The sequence below is a fragment of the Hyalella azteca genome, unplaced genomic scaffold (assembly GCF_000764305.2).
Source record: "Hyalella azteca isolate HAZT.00-mixed unplaced genomic scaffold, Hazt_2.0.2 contig90, whole genome shotgun sequence".
NCBI classification, from domain to species: Eukaryota; Metazoa; Arthropoda; class Malacostraca; order Amphipoda; family Hyalellidae; genus Hyalella; species Hyalella azteca.
Window position 1 is genome coordinate 1,791 of NW_025930451.1, and position 26,914 is coordinate 28,704.

General features: G+C 42.2%; 1 protein-coding gene across 1 annotated transcript; it reads left to right on the top strand.

Annotated features, from left to right (window-relative positions):
* On the top strand, positions 1 to 26,225 carry LOC108681355 (very low-density lipoprotein receptor-like). The gene is made up of 7 exons (XM_018170373.2): positions 1 to 117; positions 3,519 to 3,638; positions 21,638 to 21,757; positions 23,482 to 23,625; positions 25,228 to 25,356; positions 25,680 to 25,790; positions 26,092 to 26,225. The coding sequence occupies exons 1-7, from the start codon at positions 21 to 23 to the stop codon at positions 26,223 to 26,225; spliced, it is 855 nt and encodes a 284-aa protein (XP_018025862.1). The 5' UTR covers positions 1 to 20.
* The last annotated feature ends 689 nt before the right edge of the window (positions 26,226 to 26,914 follow it).

Genomic DNA, 26,914 nt, shown 5'->3' on the forward strand with positions numbered 1-26,914 from the left:
CAGGTTGCGGGCATGGAGAGATGCAATGTCGTGATGGACTCTGTATCCCCTGGACGCTCTGGTGCGACGGCGCACCGAATTGTCAGGATGGCAGCGACGAAGCCGACTGCCTTGGTCGTGAGTACACTTTTCAGTGTATCTGTTAATATAATTCCATTGGATGTTTAATGCATCATCATTATGCCTGTATTTTTGCTCTCGCCTTCCTCACCTTCCATATGCCTTGTTATCAAAAGGACGCCGCCGCTACTAACCCGAAGGGCTCGCCCCTGAAGGACAAAGGCTACTTGCAATGGACAAACCGAGGCATTAAATAAAATCAATCTGACACTCATAATACCCCTTGACCTGAAATCCAACGGACAGTTTTGTTTGTCAGCTGCATGAGCACAAACAAAACGCTTCTAGATCCTTTGAAACGCTTCGATAAATTTTGCAGCTGGAATTTTCAAAAATTTTAGCTGAAATTAGCTAGATTTTACGAATCTAAAGCTCAAACTTTTGCCGGATTCTATTTCATCCATGATAAATGACTTATGCGTAAGTTTAATTGTTATAGAATACATTATTCAGATTAGATTAGATAAAGAAAAGTATATTCTGTTATTCTATGCTCTACATTGTAATTGATAATTTGTAATCATGCAAATTGCTAAATAACTATTATCTACTTTGTCATACAACAGAAAAAAATTTATTCTTCCTACGTCACCGAGTTAGCGTTCTTCAAAATTACTGCTTGTCTCAGTTTTATTCGCTGCTGAACATTTTGTACGGTACAAATTTAGCTTAGTGGTTGTCTCGTCCTCAAAAAAATAAAATTATTATTCTGAATATGCTATATAGAGATGATAGCTGAAAAACGCAACGAGAGTTTTCTTCGTACTTATGCAAACTATAGTTATGGCTAAATTTGTAAATAACTGGTTAAAGGATAAATTTTTCCATGATTTGCATTAGTAGGAATTTACCTCAACACGTGTCACAGGGTCAAAATACGTAACATCAATATCACACTTACCTGGTTTACAAAATAAATCCATTGCTTCTTTCACTGGCCTTAATAACCAATCTTTAATTATTTCATGTTGGCGCCACTCTCATGAGAGTCTTTGGTTTGAATTGTTTCGGCTTTGGTGAGGACATATATGATCAACCCAACAAAAATAATGAGCGAGGGGATGATAATATTTACTGTAACTATACCAGTAAAGCAAATATCGAGCACGCTCGCTATTGGGGGCGCGTCTATGTCGTTGTGAGACCCCTCTGGGAGGGCTAAATAGCCTCCACTTCAACCTCACTGCAGAGTTGTGGGGAAATGGTTCCCCAGAGTGATGCGTCCTGTAAGGCTCTACCCGGTTGGCTTGGACCAACGGTTTTTTCTGATTTGCGACTTGGAGACCCGGCTGCAGGGTCCCTGTACCTCCACCTCCTGCTCGGTGCCGACGTTAAACCCAACTCGTACCCAATCACCTTATGCCCTACCTGCATCACGCGCATAACATCTTCTTGCATGGGTGGAGGATCTGTCTTGAGCAACAATTGCAGACGCTGGTTCCACCTCAAGTGACCTCACTTCCAACCCTTAGACACTATATACCAGCAACTGGTTCTGATCGTCGTGCCTCTTATTGGCCAACACATCCGTGCGGTAAATCCACCCGTGTACACCGGTTCCCTCCTCACCGGTGCGCTCCTCGACTCTTCGGCGTCTACCTGACCCCTGCCTGGGCCTGATGCCTCCCTCTCCGTCACGCCCAGTCTCTCCTGCTCGACCAAAAGCCAGCACACCGCCAACACACCATCAAAATCATAACATCCTACAACTCAACATTGATAGCCTACGCACCAAGCACGGCGAACTCAAACACTCTGCCCAATTTGCAGGAAGGAGTCGAAAGTGGCATGAGTACAGAAAAATATAATAAAGCCAAGCCAAAACCCATATTAAACCAAAAAGACCCAGGTGCATTGGAGACCCGAAAAACGCTGGTTCGCGTATCTGATGACTCAAAATGTTTTGCGCGCACTATTATCCTATGTTGCAAACTCTTTGATAAATTGAAAGCTAAAAATTTCATGTATTTTAGCTATCGTTGGCCAGATTTTTCAAATCTGCAAAAAAACAGGAGAAGGGATAATTTTGTCTGGATATGCATTAGGATGCTTTTAAATGAACCTGTGTCAAAAGGTCAAGGGATTTGCTCTCAATGTCACACTAGCCTGGTTTACAATTTTATTTCATTGACTTCATTCACGGGCTCAAACAAAAAGTCTTGAAATATTTCATGTTTGTGCCATCCACATGAGAGTTCTTGATTTGCACTATTTCTGCTTCGGCATGCGCAGATAAATTTTAAACCTAAAAAACCAAAGAAGCTAGAAGATGATACATATAACATTGAACTCTTGGATTTCGTAACTACTGAGCAGAAGATGTAGCACATAAACTATCATTCACTATATACGTATATAATGCCTACCGCAGCATCACAACGCCTCCAACACAACTAGCGAGCTTTGTGGCAGCTTGTTTTGGTAAATTTGCAAAATCATTAATTCCGTTATATTCACGAACAGTTTGCACCTCAGATATTCCATTCTCTTGAATGGAAATAGAGAGTTAAAATGTACTGAAATGCTATCTAGTCGCTAATGTACAAAATAGTCAAGCTCAAAGATAAAAAATTATTATTGGCATTACCGCATTAGTTATAATTTTAATATTAATTATAACTTCCGGATGAACATTTGCAGCTAATTTACTTATTTAAATATTTGGATGTTAGACGTGCATATGACAAACATATCAACTTTCTGCTTGGCACGCATAACGAATAAAAATATTCTTCCAGTAACCTGCAAGCCGGACGAGTTCGCGTGCGGCTCCCTATGCCTCCCCATGTCCGTTAGATGCAACATAACAGCAGAGTGCCCCGGCAAGGAAGACGAACTAAATTGCCCAGGTGAGAGAACTTTTGATGGAACTTGAACTCATTGTAACATTTAGTTAAAGATTTTCCGCAGTATGTAGTAAGAAAATCTGGGCAATCTATGCAACTGAATTAAAATTTATTTGAATAATTGTAATAATCTATAGCATCTCTGTAGAACGTCTGGTATAACGGAATTTAATGACATCAATAGTTTAACCAAGGTCAAGGTTAATATGTGATGTTCTTTCGACATGTGTAGTACTTTACTCGAGAATTTTGACCGCTGTTTGCTGAGGAAAGTAATTTAACTTCAGTGAATATATGTTATGTAATCCAGGTTCGACTCTGATTGTTGCATTTATCTTCTGAATAACTTACTTGTTCTATTCGTTTATGACATTATGTTCTTATTCAATGATAATGTGGTGGATACCAGAATTAAATAAATATTGTAATTATTTAGACGTGTTTTGTGAAATTATTTTATTAAACAATTTGCACATCACATATAGGAAAGTAAATTTTTATGACATTCAAATTATATCAACGCTGTTCAAGTCAATATTTTTACAATTGCAGGCACAGGTTGCGTGCCTGGAGAGACGCAATGTAGTGATGGACTCTGTATCCCATGGACGCTCTGGTGCAACGGCGCACCGAATTGTCATGATGGCAGCGACGAGGCCGACTGCCCTGGTCGTGAGTACGCTTTTCAGTGTCTCCGTTTATACAATTCCATTGGATGTTTAATGCATCATCACTAAACCTGTATTTTTGCTCTCGTCGTTCTCCCCTTCCCTATGGCTTGTTACTACCCTATCAAAGTTTTTATTCCTGTCAGCCGCTGGTGCAAGGACGCCCCAAGCTCGCCTTGAGCGTAAATTAGCGGCTGTATGTCCGCTTCCTATTGCCAGAGCGAAGGTTCCGATTGCCAGAGCGAAATAAGCGCCGAATCAGATTCCTGTCGATTACCTGGCGAGCTTGGGGCGATCGTGGGGCGCGCGTGTTAAGCGCCTGAAGCCTTCCAGTGAGGCACGGCCGAACCTAGCAAGCGACTAAAAAACGCCCCCTCTGTGGGGGGCAGGGATGGGCTCTCGATTACCCACGTTACATGTTTCTGTTTCTCTTGAGCGAAGGTAATGGTAACAACTAAAGAAAACGCACTCAGTAGCACAATAATGTAATTTGAAAACAATACAATTCTTCCTTACCTGGAAATTCTTCCACTTCGAAACGAATTACATGATTCAAGTTGATCTTTAGCTACAATACAAAGGGTATAATCACTTCTAAAGTAAGCAACATTGTCCCTCAATAACAAGCGCTCGCTATTTTCTAGCGTTCACCGGTATGATGCGTGCTCTCACAGCATCAAACATTCTCTCATGTCACCAGCACCATGCATTTTTCCACGACACCAGCACCATGCATTCTTCCACGTCAGCAGCACCAAGTATTCTACCACGCCATAAGCACAATGCATTCATTAACATCACCAACACTATTTCATTCTACCGCGCGAAATGATGCATTCTTTCACGTCACCAACACCATGCATTCTTCCACGTCATCATCACCACGCATTCCAACACGCCAAAAGCACCATGCATTCTATTACGTCATCATTACCATGCATTCTTTCACGTCACCATCACCATGCATCCTTTCACGTCATCATCACGATACATTCTACCACGCCAAAAGGACCATGCATTCTATCACGTCATCAGCACCATGCATACTTCCACGTCACTGACACCAGGCATTTTTCCACGTCACCAACACCATGCATTCTACCACGCCGAAAGCACCATGCATTCTTCCACGTCACCAACATCATGCATTCTACTATGTCACCATCACCATGCATTCTACCACGCCGAAAGCACCATGCATTCTTCCACGTCACCAACACCATGCATTTAACCACGTCACCAGCACCATGCATTCTACCATGTCACCATCACCATGCATTCTACCACGCTGAGAGTACCAAGCATTCTTCCACGTCACCAACGCTATGGATTCTACCTCGCCAAAAGTTTGCTTGTGGCCATGGGACGTAACGGTCGTGCGGTGTGCTGCGCGGTCCCGGTTTACATTTCATTTGCCGGTTTAACTCTGTTAACGCATTCTGCACTGAAGTGTTCCAATGAATAGTCTGAAATTAATTAAAGCCAGTAAAAATTGAGTGCGAGTAACAATTGATTGAGAAAAACTGAGTACGAGTACATACTGCACGTAATCTGTTAAATTTGCAGTAAATTAGCATTAATTTTGGTCAAAAATAAACAGTTTTTGTTCAGTAAAGTCAGTGAGTAAAAGAGAATAAAATGTGAAAAGAAAGAAAAAACGAAAAGTGCATTGTTCAGTAAACATGGCGGCCAAAGTCTGTGTTAGTAAACCTACCGGAGAATGCCTGGAATGCAACATAATTTTTGACAATTGGCACATAGATGTTACTCATGCAGACAGTTTTGTCACTTCGAATGCTCACTACTTCCAGAATACCAACTTGTAAATATTTAAAAACTAGGGCATAATTTATATGTAGAAAATGTGTGATGAACGAGGGGTGGGTTAATAAGGCATGGAGAGTGTGCAAGCTGTTCTAGCGTGGGAGAGAAATATGCCTAGCATGAATATGTCTCTGTTCCGCTCAGGCGCGGTTTCCCTTTACTTCTTTTACTCCCTCTTCTCACTCTCCCGCATCCCTCACTGCTGCCCGACATAGTACCACTCCCAGCCCGACCGACCGCATCGTTGCCCCTCCCTTTTAAATGCCTCGAACAAGAGGCACTTAACTGTTAAGAGACGCGTTTGCTGGAGATATATTCAGGGCAAGTGAGATTGGAAGAATGAAGAAATGAGCTGTAATTATTCTCACCCTAAGATCTTTCCCAAATTTTCAACATTTAGAAGCCAAAACCAACGCGAATGCAAAAATGAGGACTGTCAATATTTATCCGTTATTGTGCTGGAACATTATTAAAAATGTAGCTTGCAAACGAGATAACTAGACTCATCGCCTTATATCGAGGTTCTCAAGCGCCTGGTAGCTCAAAATCCCAACAAGTCATGTGGACCAGACGGCTTCCATCCCAGATTGCTCAAAGAATTAGCATCCGTTCTGGCCGGCTCTGAAGGGTTACTAGAATTTGAAACAAGAACCAACACCAGGGGCCACGGCTATAAGCTAAAAAAATTGCGCTGCAACTTCTCCACGCGACAAAATTTTTTCTCGCTTCGAATCCCCGACATGTGGAATAGCCTCCCCGATGACATCGTTGGCGCTCCAAGTATGAACGCGTTCAAGAACAGACTAGATAAAGCTATGGAAAAATATATGTTCAGATTTGAAAGGCCTAGCTCCTTATCGAACCCAGTGGAAGTCTAGTAGCTACTTCAAACTATCGCCAGTCATGAAAAGATCCGATCAAATGACACAAGTTTAGATCTATGAACAAGGCACGAAAAGGAAAAGAATCGGCGACAGGCCACATCAGGCCTACACTTCAGCGCCGACATCACTATGTTATGTTATGTTATGTTATAGACTTAACCTGCAGTTGAGAGGTAACGCCGAAGAGAAACGGGACTCTGATAGTTAATTCCCGTAACAGCGGATAGATTCTACTCGGTTTTGGGAAGGGCAAATCTATCATCGTAGTCAAAGAAACACAGGGAAATTCCAATAATTACCTCACCGACCAACGCAACCTAACAGAGTGAAGAAGAAGAACCGCAGTAATCAGTCGCAGTAATTTTTAAGGCCTACAGAGGCAAGTAGGGCAGATTTAACAAAAAATGCAGTAGCTGTGACGTTGAACGAACAACAGCAGAAATCACAGCAACAAATGCAACAGCTGCTGAGCCATAGACCTCTGACAGTGCAGTGTTGCAGCAACTAAAAACGCTTGCAAAGGAAGAGTGGCAGCATGATATCCAACATAAAAGGGTCTCTTCCTAAGAAAAAAACGTCACAAGATCAGCGTACTTAAAAAAATTTCCGAGACAGAAGGAATAATCATGCTTGCCTTCACCGAGTCACACCTAAGAGAGGATATCCAAGATGGAGAAATCGCGATGAAAAGCTTTCAACATTACCGAGCAGACCGAAAAGAAGGGAGGTAAAAGGAGGCGTTACAGTCTACCTCAGAAACTTCCTCGCATCAAAAACAGTTCCCCTGCATCTAGGCTCAAATGGATATGTGGAACACGTTATCGGTTATGCTATACACATCTCATCTCGACGCAGATATCAGGCTTCAGGACGATGCAGCGATCAGGCCAGAAACCAGGCAACACAGCTACTTCGATTCGCTAGGGAGCATTAGCTAATTCAACAGGTGTTCAAGCTAGCTAGCTAAGTCGATATCCTGGCTCTATTCTTCACCAGCAATGAAGAACTGGTTGCTGATATTCGTGTTTAGGAGACCGCACTATCAGGCCTTTGACTAGTGATGGTCGAGACAACAATTGAGAGGGGAATCCAGCCCAGACCCATACCTGGAGAGGGGCTAGCTGGGCTAAATTTTCATCATCGAAGAACAGACTGGGAGGCCATTGGGAACGAACTCCTCGAAATTGAATGGAGATCTGAGTTCCTAGATTAAACGTCAAAGTGATGTACAACAAGCTGTGCGAAGTATTACTGCAGGTATGCGCACGTCACACGCCGAGAAAAACGACCCCCAAATGGCACATAATTCCAAGGGAATGACGGATCCTCATGAGAAAACGAGCGAGATTGAACAACCAGATAACGGCCGCCTCCAGAAATATGGTGTAATGGAGGCTGGAACATCTAAAGGAGAAAATTGAGGACACCGAACGACAGTTGGAGGACTCACACGAGGTGGAGCAACAAGTTGCGGAGGCGCAAGCGGTGTCTGCCATTTAAGAGGATCCCAAATATTTCTATAAATATGTCCAGTCATAGGTCAAAATCAGAGCGTCAGTGGGGCCTTTGTAAAATAACGATGTCCTTTTTGGAGACGACCGGGGCATGTGCGAACCAAATTGGAGTCATTCAAGAACTTCCAAGGGGGCAGGGACTGATGCATTGAGTTTGAAACACCGGATAACGAAAACTTAGCGCATAGGGGTCGGAGATGGCAATAAAACACTATTAATTACTGCAAAAATTATTTCCTTTGTTCATGGATTTTAAGGAGAAAGTTCAGGCCGAAGTAGCGTGACTGGGCCGGGAGAGTGAGCTTGAGCCGGGTTAGGACCCAACCACACGTCGAGATAGCTCCGCAGCCCACGACCCCATGCAATTTCGTTTAGTGCTGCCCTTTAAAAAAATGAATGTACAAAATATTAATTAATCTGTTAATATCTCTTAAATCTACAGGAAACAATTATATTTAAATTTATCTCTTAATTTTCATTAATCTATCACTTACATAATATTTGGTAAATTTATCTAATTATCAATTAGAGAAGTAAATTAATTATCCAATCAGGGCACAGCCCCTTTATCTATTTATAAGAATCAATTGCACGCCAGCATGAATTTATCTATAAATTAATTTCAAGTTATATCTGATAATAAAATTAGAGAACTATCTCACTTGCACGGCAGCACCTTTATTATAGTTGAGGTAAGGGGAAGAGTTAAGCTAAGTCAGCTTCAGAAACAGTCTGGCACACACTCGCACGACGTCGTGGTACCGCGACTCACGTTTCATAAGAAACTGAAGCTGGGGCAGGTGGCGGAAGATGGCGAGTGCCCCGACCGGAGCTCGGGTGGTCATAACATGACATAACATAGTGATCTCGGCGCTGCAGTGTAGGCCTGATGTGGCCTGTCTCCGATTCTTTTCCTTTTCGTGCCTTGTTCACAGAAGATCTAATATCGTTTCATTTTACCGGATATTTTCATGACTGACGATAGTTTCAAGTAGCTACTAGACTTCCACCGGGTTCGATATGGTGCTGGGCATTTCAACTCTGAACATATATTTTTCCATAGCTTTATCTAGTCTGTTCTTGAACGCGTTCATACTTGGAGCGCCAACGATGTCATTGGGGAGGCTGTTCCACATGTCGGTGATTCGAAGCGAGAAGAAATTTTGTCGCGTGGAGAAGTTGCAGCCCAGTTTTTTTAGTTTATAGCCGTGGCCCCTGGTGTTGGTTCTTGTTTCAAATTCTAGTAACCCTTCAGGGACCTTGTATAGACCATGAGTATACTTGTATACTTCAATGAGGCTGTCTCTTATACACATCTAGATGTGTATAAGAGACAGGTCTACAACAAAGGCCGTGTCATCCATCACTCGGTCCTTCGCATCAGATGCGTTACTTTCAGGAATCCCAAACCAGACCAGGTTGGCCTTCCTACGTTCTCTATCAAGTAATTCACGTGAGCTTTCACTAGCGACTTCAGATAAAGAGACGCCAGGAGACGAGTTCTTAGCCCGTCATGACGGCAAGCCTCACACGACAAGAAGTGTGCAGCCACATTTCCATCATAGCCGTCGAAGATAGACAAGCAACGCGAAAACTGAAGTCGCCGGAGAGCTGGTATCTGGATGGGCTACTGGACAAGACTGGTAGCAATTAGCCGTATGCGTTGCAGTTTGGAACGTTCTAATGGGAATCCCGAAACCGCGAGCCCGCAATAACCCAAAATCGCTATGAGTGGTGCCAGCCAGTTTATATAAATTTTATGCTAAATTTTTGCTACGAATATGGACCCGACAACTATAGTTTTAAGGCTAGGTGTGGTTTTAAGATACGAAAGAATTCTTAAACCTATGTCTCGCATATTATCTTAAAACTACCCTATTTTCGACACCGGATCAAGAGAGGAGTATCCAAGAATTATCGACTTATTCGGCTTCCGGGCCAGATGAGGCCCAAGCAGTGTTACAGAAAAAATGTGCCGGTACACTAAAGGTCCCTCTGACTTTGCTCTGGAAAACATCATTGAGAGAAGGATACGTTCCAAGTGACCTAAAATTAGGGCTAGTTAACCCAATCTACAAAGGAGGTGCGAGAGACAGACCCCAAAATTACAGGCCGGTTACATTAACATCACACGTAATCAAAGTATACACTATGAGAAGGTTGTTACCAGAAGGATGGTGCAGTACATGGAGGAAACTGACCTTTTCAGCAGAAGGCAACGCGGTTTTAGACGAAATCGCTCCTGTTTGTCTCGGTTACTAGAGCATCACCACCAAATCCTAGCCATGCTGAAGGAGGAGGCCGGGGTGGACGTGGTGTATTTGGACTTCGCGAAAGCGTTTGACAAAGTTGACCATGGAGTGCTCTTCAGAAAATTAAGAGTACTGGGTATCGGAGGTGAATTGCTGGCATGGACCCACAGCTTCCTAACAGAAAGACTACAAGCTGTCGTTGTAGGAGGCTTGAGATTAAGCGAGGCCAGGGTGAAGAGTGTAATACAACAGGGAATTGTACACGGCCCAATCCTCTTCCTCTTTCACATCGCCGACATAGATGTGGCAGTGAACCACGCCTCTAACGTCATTCGCGGACGACACCAGGATACTAATAACCATAACGGACAGGATGGAGTGCGAGAGGTTGCAAGAAGACTCTGCAATATATGACTGGGCCCAAGCGAACAACATGCAGTTCAACGGGACCAAGTTTGTTTAAGGTTTCGAGATACAGAGTTAGCGGAAGAGCTGGTATGGAGCACCGCTATCTAGCACCTGACAACTCGGAAATCGAAAAGAAGCAACTCGTTCGCGATCTAGGAGTGTTGATGAATACTCAGGTAAAGTTTGGTGATCACATAACGGCAATAACCGCAAGAGGTAGGCGACAGATGGGGTGGATCTGGCGGACGTTCAGAACGAGATAAGTGGAGCCGATGATCACACTCTTTTAGAGCCCTCGTAAAACCAACCCTTAAATACTGCAGCCAGCTCTGGACCACGTTCACACTCGGCGCAGTGCGACAACTGGAAAGTGTCCAGGGAACCTTCACTTCCGGGATCAATTAGATGGACTACTGGGAGAGGTTTAAGCGCCTGGGTCTTTACTCACTGCAGAGGAGACGGGAGAGGTATGTCATTCTGTATACATGGAAAATGATAACCGGAATGGCACCAAACTTCGAGAGCAAAACGTTCAGGATTAAGACATACCGTAACGAGAGAATGGGGAGACTGTGCAAGATACCCCACTATGTAACAGATCTGCAGTCAGATTTCAATCCCTGCGGGAAGGATCACTTTCCGTGGCAGGGCCAAGGCTGTTCAACGTCCTACCAAAGGATCTAAGAGAGGGGGAGTTCAATCTAGAGAACAACTGGACGTTTTCCTGGGCACAATCCCAGATCGACCTCCCCTGCAACACTACCAGCGGCGAGAAGCAAGCAACAGCATCGTGCATCAGCTGGCTCAAATGAGGCGGATGCGCGATAGTCAGAGGCAGCGATCCATCGCGACCTGGGACTTCTACGTCCGAAATAAATACAAAGGATAATAAGGAAAAACATCATGCATTTTGTCATGTCATCAGCACCATGCGTTCTTCCACGTCACCAACACAATGCATTCTTCCACGTCACCAACACCATGCATTCTACCGACGTCACAATCACAATGCATTCTACCAAAGTCACAATCACCATGCATTATACCACACAAAAAGCGCCATGCATTCCTCCACGTCAAAAACACCATGCATTATTCTACGTCATCAGCATCATGCATTCTACCACGTCACCAACACCACGCAGTCTTACACGTCACCATCACCATTCATTCTACCACGCCAAATGCACCTCGGTACCAGCACTAAATATTCGCTCTCTCCATTTTCCCAGTACCAATAAACTGTTCTTCTGTGCCGCTATATAGATCCTAGCGAAGGCGACAGCACAGCGAAGTCGTGCAGACCACTACTGGGACGCAATATCGGCCACCTTCACAACCCTGAAATACGTTTGCATAAAGTTAGCTTTTGTACTGGGAGTATTATGTCATATAAGTGTCATACTTTTGTGAAACTTGCCGAAACACAATGGCTGCACCCTCATAAATTCAGTACGAGATATGCATAGAATTAGGTTCGTCAGGAGTTAAATAGCGCAAAGAAGATTTATAAATTCCATTTTACATTACTCAGAGGGATCTGGCAAAGATTTACGGCGAGACATCGTCAAGGTCAAGCGTTTAATGGAGCATAATTTTACAGACTATTTCACGTTGCACGGCTGCTCGAGTAATTGAAACGAGAACAGTCATATAGCTAGACGAGGGGTGTAAAGTTTATTCGTTCACGAAGGGTTTCGAAAACGCGAGTTTCCGTGAACTTCTTATTAAAATCGGATTCTGTAAAAGAAACATACAATAGTAAAAATAATCGCTCATAAATTAGTATTGCACATAGCATAAATAAGATACGTAAAATACTTTTTTTACGTATCTTAATAAGATACATTAAAAACTAGAAGCGAGTGTAAATATCCAGAAAGAGATTCCTAACTAAACACGCACCTAATATTCTCTTCACTAGGCATGTCGAGAGCCAGAATCGAACTAAATCAAACACGTAGATTAAAATCAACTATAACGAAGTTGCGTACGACACATGCTCATCAGGCTGAAAATTTATTAAAAATGCACATGTAAGTACTAAAAATTCTAAAAGGGGTTTTGGCTTTAATATTATAACATAACATAAAATTTTTGAATACTATGCGTCTCTATACATAATTTAAATCACTTTTCCTGTTAAGTTTGTGTACTTACATACATTAAAATACGATTTTTCAAGTGTGTGTACCAATATTTATTTCCCCCCACTGTAAGATTGACCCGATGACGATTGACCCGATGACGCCGAACAGCGATGACGATTCTTTGCCGTTCTGCTCATCCCTAGAGTGACGTCACTGTGGGCACAAAATGTAAATAGTGTAGATAAACACATTGTTTTTATGTTATCTTTGAAAGCATTTGAACAAATTTGACCTCATCAAAATAGCGAAAAAAAATATTTACTGCATGCAACTAGTCTTATTTTAAGCGAAACCGGCGTTACGAATCAGTTAAACGTCACAAGGTAACGCACAAGAGCCAAGGTGACGTCACGTGTGGAATAACAAATGACATCCGCAAGGCGCAGCTGCACTAGGGAAAACCTTGTATTAGTTTAATCATGAAAAAATTGACTTCATTAAAATGGCCCCAAAAAATTTATTTATTGCGACTTGTCTTATTTTAGGCAAAACAAGTGTTGCAAATCAGTTTGCATCACACGGTACAACGACCAAGGTGACATCATGGGTGAAATAACAAATGCCATCCGCATGGCGCAGCTGCGCGTGGGTCAATCTCGTATTAGTTCAACCATGGCCTGGATGCCATAGCTTACGAAAAATTTTCATTCGGGACCGGTTCCTGAGGTCGTTTTCGTCAACAGCAAGCACTGGGGGAAGAGATAAAAATTTCTAAATTAATATTTAAATAGTCAAATCATCAAAAAATTGGTGTTTATGCATTGCGCTGCTTTCTACATTTATTCAAGTCAATAATTTAACTAAAGACTATAACTTTAACAGACGTCTGCCGCGGTCTGCGTCGTAGGATTTTCAAATTCGTGTCGCCTCAGGAGAAAATCGACCAGTCTCGATAAAAGTCAGCTGCATCATACGGAAGTTAATGTCAATTTCACATGAGTTGCCAGTTCACAATAATAAAGTTACTATGCTCCAAAACACAAACAATTGAAAATGTAGTTTGAGTTTTTGAGCCGTTAGCTGGATTACCGACCGTCCGTGCGTTGTCTGAAAAGAGCAATGCCACTAGCAGTCTAACACTTCTACCCAGTTGAACATTTTACGTGTTCTATCAACTATTTTTATGCACTGAACACAAGAAAGCAACTTAATGAAGTAAGAACTGTAAAGATCGGACTAAGTTGTGACATCAAAGTCGTCTGCACCTATGAATGAAATTTCTTCAAACAGTTGTGACTCGTTCGGGAATGAGGTCCTTGAAAAAAAAAGCTTCATGACAACAGCGCATCGATGAGTCATGCTTATTACGTAAAATAAAACTATCATAATTCGCTGGTGAAAAGGAATTTTGTCCAACACCTTGACAATAAAGTATCGATAACATACTCGTCTTTCTTACCTCTGTTAAAATGCCAATTTTCCATCACAAATCTAAACACGGCTCACAAATGGACATCAACCACGCTGTCATGCGGAACACTGATGAGTGATGACTGGTTGGAACATGGTAGTTGGCTGCCCTATCGCTGCTGGTGCTGCAGCTGTAACAGAGCGCTTCGGGCGGAATTTGATGCTTTGTTACACGTTTAGAACTATGAACGTGATTTACATCGTAATAAGTCGTTACATTTATTCGCCCGTTGTCGCCATCATATTATTTTAGAATTCAGTTTCAAACTGCAGTAGGAATTTGTGAACGTACCACAATATCATGTTGACCTGTAAAATTTTGTAGACCTTGTTTGGACGACAGGTTGATTGTAATGTACAATGCCTGTCACCAGGCAGTGCACAGCCATCACTATATCAAGCAGTGCCATTCCAACATCATAGTATAATGAATATTAACATAAACTTGTTGGCCCTGAATGTAAAACCCAACGCTCGTCTGTTGCTGGTTTTGCCAATTATATATCCATTTATTTATGATACGAATTTGAAAATTTCTCATGGAGCTAGAGGGATCTATCTCTTGCTGTCATGTAATCATTATCAAGTTTGTCAATGATTTTTGTCTTTTGTAACGTACGTAATGGAATTACTGGTTGACAACCACCTAAGCTAAAAAAATTCTAAAGTCAATTCTAATTTTGTGGCATCGTATGACTCAACAAACGTACGCGTGAACAAACATAGACGCCATACCATCTGCGGGAGATTGTCATGATTCACACAAACAACAGCGTCTGACGACAGAAGCCTGGCCAGCTGTATTTTTTGGTCTGATTTCGTATATTTGGTCTATCGGGCAATCGACTCCCGCAATCGGATTTTGAATAGCCATTGAATGCAGTTAGGTGGCCGATAGGCGCCTGAGTCATCTCTAAGCCGACTGTGTGTACTCTGTGGCGGCCGCTAACAGAACTTAAAATTCGACTGGGTAAGAAAACGCCGCCTCTTCTAACCCGAAGGGCTCGTCCCAGAAGGATACAGGCTACTTGCAATGGACAAACCGAGGCATTAAATAAAATTAAACTGACACTCATAATTCCCCTTGACCTGAAAGCCCAACGGGCAGTTTTGTCTGACAGCTGCATGAGCACAAACAGAACATTGTCAGATTTTTTGGAACGCTTCGATAAATTTAGAAGCTAGAATTTTCACAACTATTTTCTGAAATTGGCTAGATTTTTCGATTTTAAAACTAGAAGTTTAGCTCAATTTTATTTTATCCGTGATATAATACATTATTCGTGTATTTAATTGTAATATGCTACATTATTTAGATTAGATGACATAAAGAAACTTAAATACTGTTTTTCTAGGCTCTACACTGTAATTAATAATTGCTACTCCTGCAAATGGTTCATTAAGTATTATTTTCTTTGTCGCGCAACAGACAAAATTTTCTTCCTCCTACATATGTCACCGAGTTTGCCTTCTCCAAAATTACCGTTTATCTTAGTTTTATTCTTTGCTGAACGTTTTGTGCGGTAAAAATTTAGCTTAGTGGTTGTCTCACTTCCATCGAAAAGTGTTTGCAAAAAATAAATTGTATATTTTGAATGTGCTATAAAGTATAGGCAGATGATAGCTTAAAAACGTAACGAGAGTTTTTTTTTCGTTCTCATGCAATCTATAATTTTGGCTTTATTTGTAGATAACTAGTTAAGGATAAATTTTTCCGTGATTTGCATTAGTAGGAATTTATCTCAACACTTGTCACGGGGTCAAAATATGCCACATCAATATCACCCTTACTTGGTTTACACAATGAATCCATTGCTTCCGTCACTGGCCCTAACAAACAATCTTTAACTATTTCTTATTTGCGCCACTCTCATGAGAGTCTTTGGTTTGAATTGTTTCTGCTTTGTTGAGGACATAAATGGTTAACCTAACAAAATAAATGAGCGAGGGGATGATAGTATTAACTGTAACTCTACCAGTCTAAGCAACTATCGAGCACGCTCGCTATTGGGGGCGCATCTACATCGTGGCGAGACCCCTCGGGGAGGGCTAAGTTGCCTCCAATTCAACCTCACTGCAGAGTCGTTGGGAGATTGCTCCCCAATTTTGCGTCCTGGGAGGCACTACCCAGTAGGCTTGGACCAACGATTTTCTCTGATGGGTGACTTAAATACCCGGGTGCAAGGTACTTCTCCCTTCTCCTGCTCGGTGCCGACATCTAATCTAACGGGCCCCACCACCTTTTGCCTCAACTGCACCACGTGTCTAACATCTTGCGCAGGTGGAGGATCTGTCTTGAACAGCACTAGCAGTCGTTGTTCCACCTCAAGTTCACTTTGCTTCTAATCCTTAGACCTTTTAGCAGCAATTAGTCCTGCTCGTTGTGCCTTCCATTGACCAACACATCAGTGCCGCAAATCCACCCGTGTACACCGGTTCCCACTCACCGGTGCGCTCCCCTACTCATCCGCTGCTATCTGACTCCTGCCTGGGCCTTGGGCCTACCTCTCCGTCGCGCCCAGTCTCTCATGCTCGACCACAATCCAGCACACCGCCAATCCACCATCACAATCTTAACATCCTACCACTCGACATTGATAGCCTACGCACCAAGCACGTCCAACTCAAACTATACATGCACTCCAACAAAATACACGTCGCCATCATACAAGAGACAAAGCTCAGGCACTTGCACAAGACGCCATCCATCCCAAACTACACTGCCATCAGATAGGATAGGCAACAAGAGCAATGTGGCGGATTAATTACATATATCCGCCATAATATAGCCTACTTGGAGAAAACACAGCCCATCAGAACCCTAACACAACCAGACAGGCACGCAGGACTACAAGCATTTCACATCTAGACAGGCTACAAAAAATAGATTACCCTCACCAACATACACATTCCTCCAGAACACTCACCGGGTTTACCGGACCTCTACACTCCCACACTGCAAGCATTAAATACGCTACCAGACCTGATTCCTGGAGGTGACTTCAAGGCGAAGCTTCCAGACTGGTACAACCTATGAGGCACCATTGCTCGAGGGCTGTAGATTTGCGACCAACTAGATCTGCTCTTCATTCTAAACAATACACTCATTCCCACTCACATACCACGTCAAGCCTTATATAGACCTACCTCCCCAGACATTACCTTCTGCCTGCCATCACTCTCACACAGGACTTCTTGGAGAGCGGAAACGGAACTTCTCATCTGACCACTTACCCATTATCATCACACTGCTTTCCACCAAAGGCACCAACCTGCACACTTAGCAAATCATCCGCAATTACAAGTGAAGCTCCTGGGAAGACTTCACCAGGGAAACAAAGACCCACTTCCGGGAGTTGAACACACTACCCATCGCCAACATTGACCACGCCCTCACCCACTGCAACACCTGACATTTCAGTCTCATTCGAACTCGCAACAACCTACGACGCACACCAACACCACACTCGCAGGCAAATATAGACCACAGCCATGAATTAGGTGAACAAAAAACCTTAATAATTAATAAACAAAAGCAACGCTGGGAAGAGTTTGTAGTGACACTGCACCGACTCCTCAAAATTTTACAGAATAATCTGCAGCCTCACTAACTCCAACAGTGGCCTCACCTCATCTCACTCAGCTATTACCACCTCGGATGCCATCCCTTCACGCAAATAGCAGTCCAACATATTGATAAATCATTATGACAGCAGCATTCACCTACGCAAGCATAGGGCAAACAGACAAATTCACAGGTGCAAGCACAAATTTCCACTAGACAACAATTACATCCCAGCCACAACATCCGACACCTCGTGCGTCATTAAATAGCTCAACAATTCTTCAGCAATTGGGCATGACAATATCTCTAGCATTCATCTTAAGTACCTCGACCCGCATGGTATCACCGCTTTTTATACGCACATTGCAATATACTATCAATTTAGGAACTTCCAAAATCATAACCCTCCTGAAACCGAACTAACCCCAACCGAGGCAGCTTCCTATAGGCCCAATACACTCCTCTGCACCATCTGAACCCAAACCATCTAAATTCTAAACCAAGCCTCACATTCCCTCTCACCCGCACAACATGGTTACAGAGCCCATCACCCAACCACTACACTCCTCACCAACCTCACTCAAAGTATACAAGATGAAATCAACTCTAAGTGACCCTCGCCCTGCCATCTCCTGATAACAACCAACATGAGCAAAGCATTTGATCCCATTCAGCGCCTCTTACCCACAGATAATATCTACAATACAACACTACATAACAACACTATAGACGCTGGCTTGCCAGCTACTTAACAGGCAGGCAGTCGTTCGTACACTACAATGGCAAGTCATCAAACGCAAAGAACATACCGAATGGAGAACCCCGAGGTTCAGTCTTCTCACCAACCCTTTTCAATCTTTACATGTGTGACGGAACCCGAATGCTGTGAAATATTTTTTTGAGAATGTAGTATTGGCTGAACTAGTAAGATCCGACTTCGTTATAAGATTAGAGTTTGATGTTATATATTACGCTAAAATAAAACTAAATAATGCGAGTGTATTTTTGATGTTGAGACAGCGGTATTCAATATTGTTGAACTGTGATATTATTTTGTTAACTCAAGGGTTTAATTTATGTATGACTAAGCAATGCGTAAACAAATATTTATTTCATGACTTTAATATAGAATCTCGTCTAGCTGTGATATTTTTAGGATTTAGTTGTTAGCGTCTTGGGACGAGACTGAATGTGTAGCTCCAACGTGATTGGTTGAGCTGCTCCTGGCCTGGCGACGGTGCGCGCTAGATAGTCATGAATGATGGAGAGTTTGGTCACTTTGGAATTAGTTAAGGATTATTCGACTTTTAACTGTGATTAGTTTGCCAAATGATTTAAAATATGATGACTTTATTGTATTCTATTATATTATCTATTTTTTGCACTTAGAAAGTGTTTACGGTGTTTTGTACATTGTAAACGGGAGGTTGAGGTAAGCTCATTTTGGCTGAGTTACCCCTCGCGGAAAAGTTTTGTGTGCTCAGTGTTACTGGGTTGGGGTGACACGGTTTCGACTCGAAATAGGCAGAGCCAAATTTGGGCTTCCAAGAATAAACTCCACCGCAGTTCTGGGCATAACTCTTAATGAGTTCCACTATCGGACTAATAACGGCATAGGTATAGCTCTTGGATAGTTCCGGATTTTGGCTGCGTTGACGGTTAACAGCCGTTCCATTCGCACCCTCGTGTCGTAGCGGCTAATAACCTCTGCGCTCGAGTAAATTGTCAGCGGCTTATTGGAGGCTCGTACCCTTCAATAGTCATGCTTTTGAGGCGTAACTGCCACCTCAGTTCTGTGTTCTTGGCAGTGCATTAGGGCTCGAACCCCAGATCATTGCGTTGGTTGTCGGCATAGTGATGCGGCTCGTACCCGTAATGTGGTCCTCGGTAGTTTATTAGGATTCCTCGACGTTGTATCCCTGAGGCTGAGATCCTGTTTCCCGGAGATTTTGGACCTAATAAATTGTGTGCCTTGACCAGTGGAATTGTATATCGCCCGAAGATCATCAATATATTAAGAAAAGGTCATCGTGTTCATTCCTCCTCTCTCCAACACAAGGGAATTTAGAGCCGGACCAAAGAGCGACTCTTTAGCCCCTGTGTTAAAACCAATACGCAAGTCACCGTCAAGTTGGCACGCTATCCGTTACTATTTCGACTTCGCGGCGGTGTTTCCGGTTACGCATGCATGACATTCCAGCCCCACTAGTCAACATTCAAATTTCATCCTATGCAGACGACATTACAGTAACATCAACACACACCAATGCAAACACATGCTCCACACAAGTACAACCTTACATTACACAAATAGAGGGCCCAACTAAATTTACTTTATACAAAGTAAAGTAATAGTTTACAGTGCTGGAGGCTACTTTACACAAAGTAGCTTCCACTAAATCAACAAGTACACTACTAATAATCCACACAAAGGAGCATCAACACAGAACAACACTCACATTAAACAACACCATCATACCACACACACATGAAAGTAAGATTTTAGGTGTCACTTACAATACTTTCGTGTCTTTCGGGCCACACATACAGATCACTAAAACAATTGAAGACCCAGGCTAAACACACTTATAGCCATCACAGGAACAACATTCAGACAGAACACAGAAACCCTCACACTAGTGTACAAACAATATTTACGCTCAGTAGTTGATTATGCCAGTCCAGCCTTGACACCCATTATTTCACCCACACTCCGCAACCACCTACAAACCATACAAAATTCAGCACTCAGAATCGCACTTGACAGCACCCAAACCACACCATCCAGCCACGTCCACGCAGAAACCAAAGTCCTCCTTCTGAAAGAACACTTAGGTACGAAAGGTACCCAATTCCTTTCATCAACACTACAACCCCCACAGACCCTGTCATCGCGATTCAGCATTTACCCCCTACACTCAGGCAGGCTAATATGCATGTAATATGTGTATGACCCAGGCTAATAATGCATACAACTACTATCTCACATTACTTAACTCCTTACCCCCGCCCAGAGACCCAGCCAACTTCTCCAAATAAATACAAACATATCTAGCCCGTACGCGTTCTGGAATCCACAAAACAACAATATCATAGATGACAAACCGCCAGACGGCAGCCATACAGAGCCGCAGTTGAACCGTGCAGAGAGGGTGCACCGTACAGACAGGGTGCACCTCAGCAGACTCCGCTGTGGTCACCATTCCTCCCTATACTCCTATAAACACCGCCTGGAAAGAATTCACTCAGACCTATGCCCCCAATTCCATGCACACCCCCACACCGTCGAGCATCATTTGCTGGATCGCCTGGAACTGGTAGCATCCAGGCTCCGGGTCGGCATAACATCCGTCGCCCAGCTTCGATGCGAGCCGGCTCGGGTGATGGCTTTCCTGCCACCGCCCGGAAACCCTTTCCTGAGTTTCCAGGCGTAACCAGGACTCAGGGAAACATCAACTATCGGCACGGAGAATAAATCACACAAACTTGCATTCATTAGAGTAAACCGTCTCTTCACAACGCTTCCAGCACAACTAGAGAGCATTGCGGTAGCAATGCTAGGCACTTAAAGCTAGCACACGTTTTGCCTAAGTTATATTCCATAACTAACTCATTTCCATCAGTAATAAAAAGATTATTTGTCCCAGTAACCTGCAAACCGGACCAGGTCGCTTACAGTGCCCCATGGATTGCCAGAACCCTAGACGGAACTTGAACTCATTGTATCATTTACCCGAAGATTTGTCTCAAATTGCAGACGATTTTTCTCACAGTAGTGTACCAAGTCAAAAATATGCTAACTAAATTAAACTTGATATGAAATAACTTTTTTAGCTTAGAAAATCTCTGGAATAAGGGAGTTCAATGTTGGTATAACATAGACGCGTTTGTATGAAATTAATTATTCAAGCAATTTTCGGATCAATGCGAAAAATAAATTTTAATGATCTTCATAATATTTCAGCTCTAGTCAAGTCAATATTTTTGCAATTGCAGGCACAGGTTGCGGGCCTGGAGAGTCGCAATGTCGTGATGGACTCTGTATCCCTTCAGAGCTCTGGTGCAACGGCGCACCAAATTGTTATGATGGCAGCGACGAGGCCAACTGCCCTGGTCGTGAGTACTGCCAGTCAAGTCGCTTCTTCCCTTAATAACAACAGCGCAATAACTGTTCCCTTATTAATAACAGCGCAAAAGGAACAGCAAAAATTGTTCCCTAAATAACAACAGCACTGGTGAACACAAGTTATTCACATGTCATCCTGTGGCTTGTGAACCGTGATTTCATTCTCCAGTGCTCTCAATGATCTCTGTCCATATACCTCACTGGACTCAGCAGGATCAGCTGTGAGAGCGTGTCACTAAAAACTAGTGTCACATAGACGACACATTATCTTTTTCGTTTCTCTGTTACTACCATCCCAGTGAATATTTACACCATCGTCATTATCATTATATAGCGAAAGAAAGTTTCCTTCCATATTTATCAGTTCGTCACTATGCCAAACGTTAATACGAGTTCGTCGGGTAAGGTTAATTTTAATTGTTCGCAGTTTGATGATGTTAATCTGGTGTTGAACACGAAAACGTCGTCGTTGAGAACTATGGTCGTCGTTGAACTATGGTAGCGTAGGTTGTGTGGTTAGTGTTAATTGCGTGGATATAGTATTTCATTATTATAATTAATTTGTATTAATTTCAGATATACCCACAAGGAATTTAAAAGCATAGAAAACACTAAGCAAATTCACCATATCGATATTGAAAACGTTTCGGAGTCCAGCTCCGAAACGTTCAATATCGATATGGTGAATTTGCATATATGGTGAATTTGCTTGGTGTTTTCTTTGCTTTTAAATTCCTTGTGAGCTTGCGATATAAGCACACTGATAATATAAGTACAAATATATCCAGTTCAGAAGTCGTATGATCTAGTCTTATAATTCGCTCTTGTCGAGAGTGCACAGTATTTTGAAAACAGAACCCTCAGCAATGCATGAGAAATCGTCACAAAGGGATAATAAACTATTAGTTATACACCGGAAGGTTTTAGATATTATTTCAAACAACAGATTGTATGGACAACTAACCATTCACATCACTCACAACACAAGACTGGATGATTTAAGTAACCTATAGAAGCTATAGCTGGGACACTGGGAGAACACCTAGTACAAAGACGTGATCAAAGCCTGCGACAAGGTTTGGCATACCAGACTCTAACACAAAATAGTACAGGTTAACCTCCTCCCAGCCACCTCCACTTGCAATCTCCCTCACAGAGTGAACAACATGCATCCGAATCATCAAGATCCCTCACTCCATGTAAACACAAACTTCCCCATAATGACTTGCCTGGCCACCATTCAGCCTCTATGCTACCTACGAGCGACGAGGTACAACGTCGACGAGGTACAAGTACAACACAACATAATTCCTACATTAAACACAGTCCTCCATAAACAATTGCGTAAAACCTAACCCACTGGAAGACGATACGATCCTATAACCTCTTCCATCAACTGGTTTATCTACTGGACGCCATTGAATGACAGCAGCCCTGGTAATGCCTTAGGTCATGTTTTGATATTGCTTATCACTAATCTAAAGATTGACATCAAACTAAACATTATTTCCGCGCTATATTCGGTCATGGTGAGAGGTGATGTGAGTTCGGTGAACATGCGCCCCTGCATTTTTCTCTTAATACAAATAGCATAGTTGACATTTTCTCATAGTTTGGGATACGTCCACTATGCCGAAAACATGCGAATTTGGCTGTAAATTTTGAAATTTCTCATACTAATTATAAAACAGTTTTAATTTGCTACACTCGCTAGCAGGACAAAGTTGCTTGGACTCGGAGTGGCGATGCGCCGACGGACTTTGCATCCCTTCAGAGCTGCGGTGCAATGGTCGCGCCAACTGCTGGGACGCCAGCGATGAAGCCAACTGCACAGCCCCGACCACAACTCCCGACCCTGGTAATTCCCGAGTAACTTGTTGTTATAATTCGCTAAAACGATGAAAATAATTCTAAAATTAACATGGCTTGCAACTTTTCTCATTTATTTATGGATATTATGTTACCCAATTATGGCGATTCGCGACGAAAAGCCATCAATGCGAGTTCCCGACCTAAAGGCTTAGCGAGAATACCTTCCTATTCCGAGCTGCTCGTAATGATGTCGAGGATTAATATTTTCTTCCCATTACTTTATCGCAAAAAAAAATCAAAATTCGACTTACCTAATTTCTGGAAATTCATTTTAGAGCCAAAGAGAGTTTAAATTAAACGTCTATAGAGATGACAAGTATTTGTGAATATTTGGATGTTTTCAATAGCCTAGATTTTGTTCAACAGCCGAAGACTGTTAAACACTAAATAAATATTTCAATTTACCTCTTAGATACTATGAAGAAGAGAAAGAAAAGTGAAGCGTGACTGAAAACGCTCCAATGCGATGTTTAATTCTTGCTATTTTTACACCCCCGGGCTAGCTTGAAAATACACTTGTTCATATTCTGAACAGAAATGTTCAATTATCTTAAATCGTATTACACCGAAAAACTTTCTCAGTTGATACATATTCCCAGCCTTAAGGGGAGCGTCTACCCTAAAATTGAAAATTTTCACTTTTTAAAACGTTTTTCTTAGCTTAGCTTCGCGTTTGTTTGTTTGTTTATTTGTTTGTTTGTTTGTTTGTTGTTAACATTGACAACGAAAATTAGCCCACTTCTGATTGTTCTAGAGATCTGAAATTCGGCATGCAGGCTATTTTCGCCTAACAATTTCAGATACAATCATAAAAACTAGTAATTAGAGGCCTAAATTAGTTTAATTGAGTAAAGTATATATATGGTATATATATAGTATGACGTGCGGGCGCTCACGTTATAGACGAGCAGGCGCTGACGCTGCGTATCATCGATACGCACGTCAAGTCATGCTTTTTAGTCCGTGCAGCAACGGACTAAAAAGGAGAAAATAAAATGCTACATTGAGCGCATATTGTGGTGCGCGCGGGACTTAGTCGCGCTCTCCTCAACATTCACACTTATTGTCACGGAAAACCTATCTCCTCCTAGAGTTTTGAAGCTATACCGTTGAGACATACACCGTTCGATTTGCAAAGAAAAGATCTACAAACTGGTCTTGGGCTTTTTTCCAAGTTCGGATTTTATTTTGCAAAAAGGGGGGGAAAGTGGAGGTAAAATCGAAAATTTCGAAAAATTTTGGACAAAATGCTTCCACACCCACAAAAATGAGAAATGCAAAAAACCCATACGACCAGTTTGTAGATATGGTCTTTGCGCATCGAATGATATGTGTCGCGATGTTGTAGCTTGAAAATCCTAGGAGGAGATAGGTTTTCTAAAGTACCCCTTTTTAGCCGTTTTCTAAGATTTTCACGTTTTCTTTCAATTTTTTTCAAAAAATTGACACAAATAAAACTTGAGTATTTTTAGGGTTTACACATGTGTACCAAATTTCAAATTGATCCCTCTGTAAATTACTGAGATAAAATTTAGGAAAGTCGCTTCCCTTAAACTCTGTTTCACTGACACTCGTCCATGTTGCCCAGCTCCAGCTGTACCGTACTGCCCTGCCCACACGTGGCTGTGTGCAGACAACCGCGTGTGCATCCCAGAACACGCGCGCTGCAACGGTGTGCCCAACTGCCACGACGGCTCAGATGAAAAAGACTGCAAAAGTATGATACTGCTGGGAGTGATTTCTCACTGGAATTTGAATTTATAAATAATTACCTAGCTATTAGGTTGACCCTGGATGAGCAAGAATAAAAAGTGTACTTAATCGTTTTACGTATTATCAATGTACTGCGTATAGACAGTAACAAATTTTATTTTAGTCAGTACAGTGTCCTATTACCAATTTTGCCTACAAGTAATGATCACGTAATACGTAAGTGAAAGATCTAAGCTTCAAAATGATTGGACGCTTAGTTTGGTTATTTAACGAGTATCCATAATAAAATTGAACAGATATTGGAGTGCTTCATTGTTTGTTATTCAGCTTGCTTTGGCGACCAATGGAAGTGTGACGACCAGCACTGCATCGCTCGCGCTGCGCGCTGCAACGGTATAAGAGATTGCCCTGACGCCTCAGACGAGCTTTTCTGCAACCGTGAGTGGTGGTAGTCCAGCTTTGATTTGCATTAAACTTACCATTTCATGAGCATAATTGAAGTACCGTAGCGCCACTTTATATAGTGTAGGATTGCACAGCTGCTAATAGTGGAATTTCAAATAAGTTGAATGAATTATCACGATTTTGATGGCGAGAAATTATCCGAAAATATTTTAATTTTTTAAAACCATTTTAAGCTTTACTGTCGCTTGGTACGAATAAGCTTATATTTTAGAGATTCTTTCGTTAAGACCTACTTTAAGGAAGTATTGATTAAATGGCTGCACCACCTCCTCAGATCGCTGTGAACCGCACGAGTTTCAGTGCAACAATGGGCGCTGCATTCTACTGATGTGGCGTTGTGATCTCGACAACGACTGTGGAGATGCCAGTGATGAGGCCAACTGCGGCCTCTTAATGCCGGGTAAATAATAGTGAGCAAAAGGCCTCAAAGTTTGTACTTGAATGACTTCCATGCTGCACCATACGCTGTAAAAGAGCATGAATCAAAAAAGATATAATGATTGACGAACTGAATTTAATTGATAACTCACTTGGCATTGTTAGTACAAAAGTCCGTCAATAATGTAGCATTAAGTGCGCTGTCTGTAACAAAATGAGCTTCGTTACACACATTGCTACTTGAAAATTTGTCAACAAACCTAATGACATTCCTTTTAGTCAATATAGTGTCAAATGGTGTTGAATTCCTGGCGAAGCGATTCGTAATCCATATTTTACCACAACGAAAACACTTCCCATTTTTGGCGCATTTTCTCATTTGTGCAAAAAAAGGCGCTATTGTGCTCGTCATGTCCGTCTGTCTGTCCGTGACTTCACGTTTTCGTCGACGAGAAAATGCTCTCTGTCAATCAGTGCAGTGAGTACTGAGTTATATGTTTTAATACCTAATTCATCTGGTAATATAACAGGCTTCAATTACAGGTACAAAAATCTTTTCCTTTCTATTGATACGTTGGCAGTCCATTTGAAACACAGCGTCACCGTGGGCTTTACGGAAAGCTTAGAAAGTTGGTCTACAATCAGCTTCCCAAATGTTCAAAAGCAAAGCACGGTACTAGGAAGCTCAAAATTTAAACTCTAAATTGAACGTTCAACCT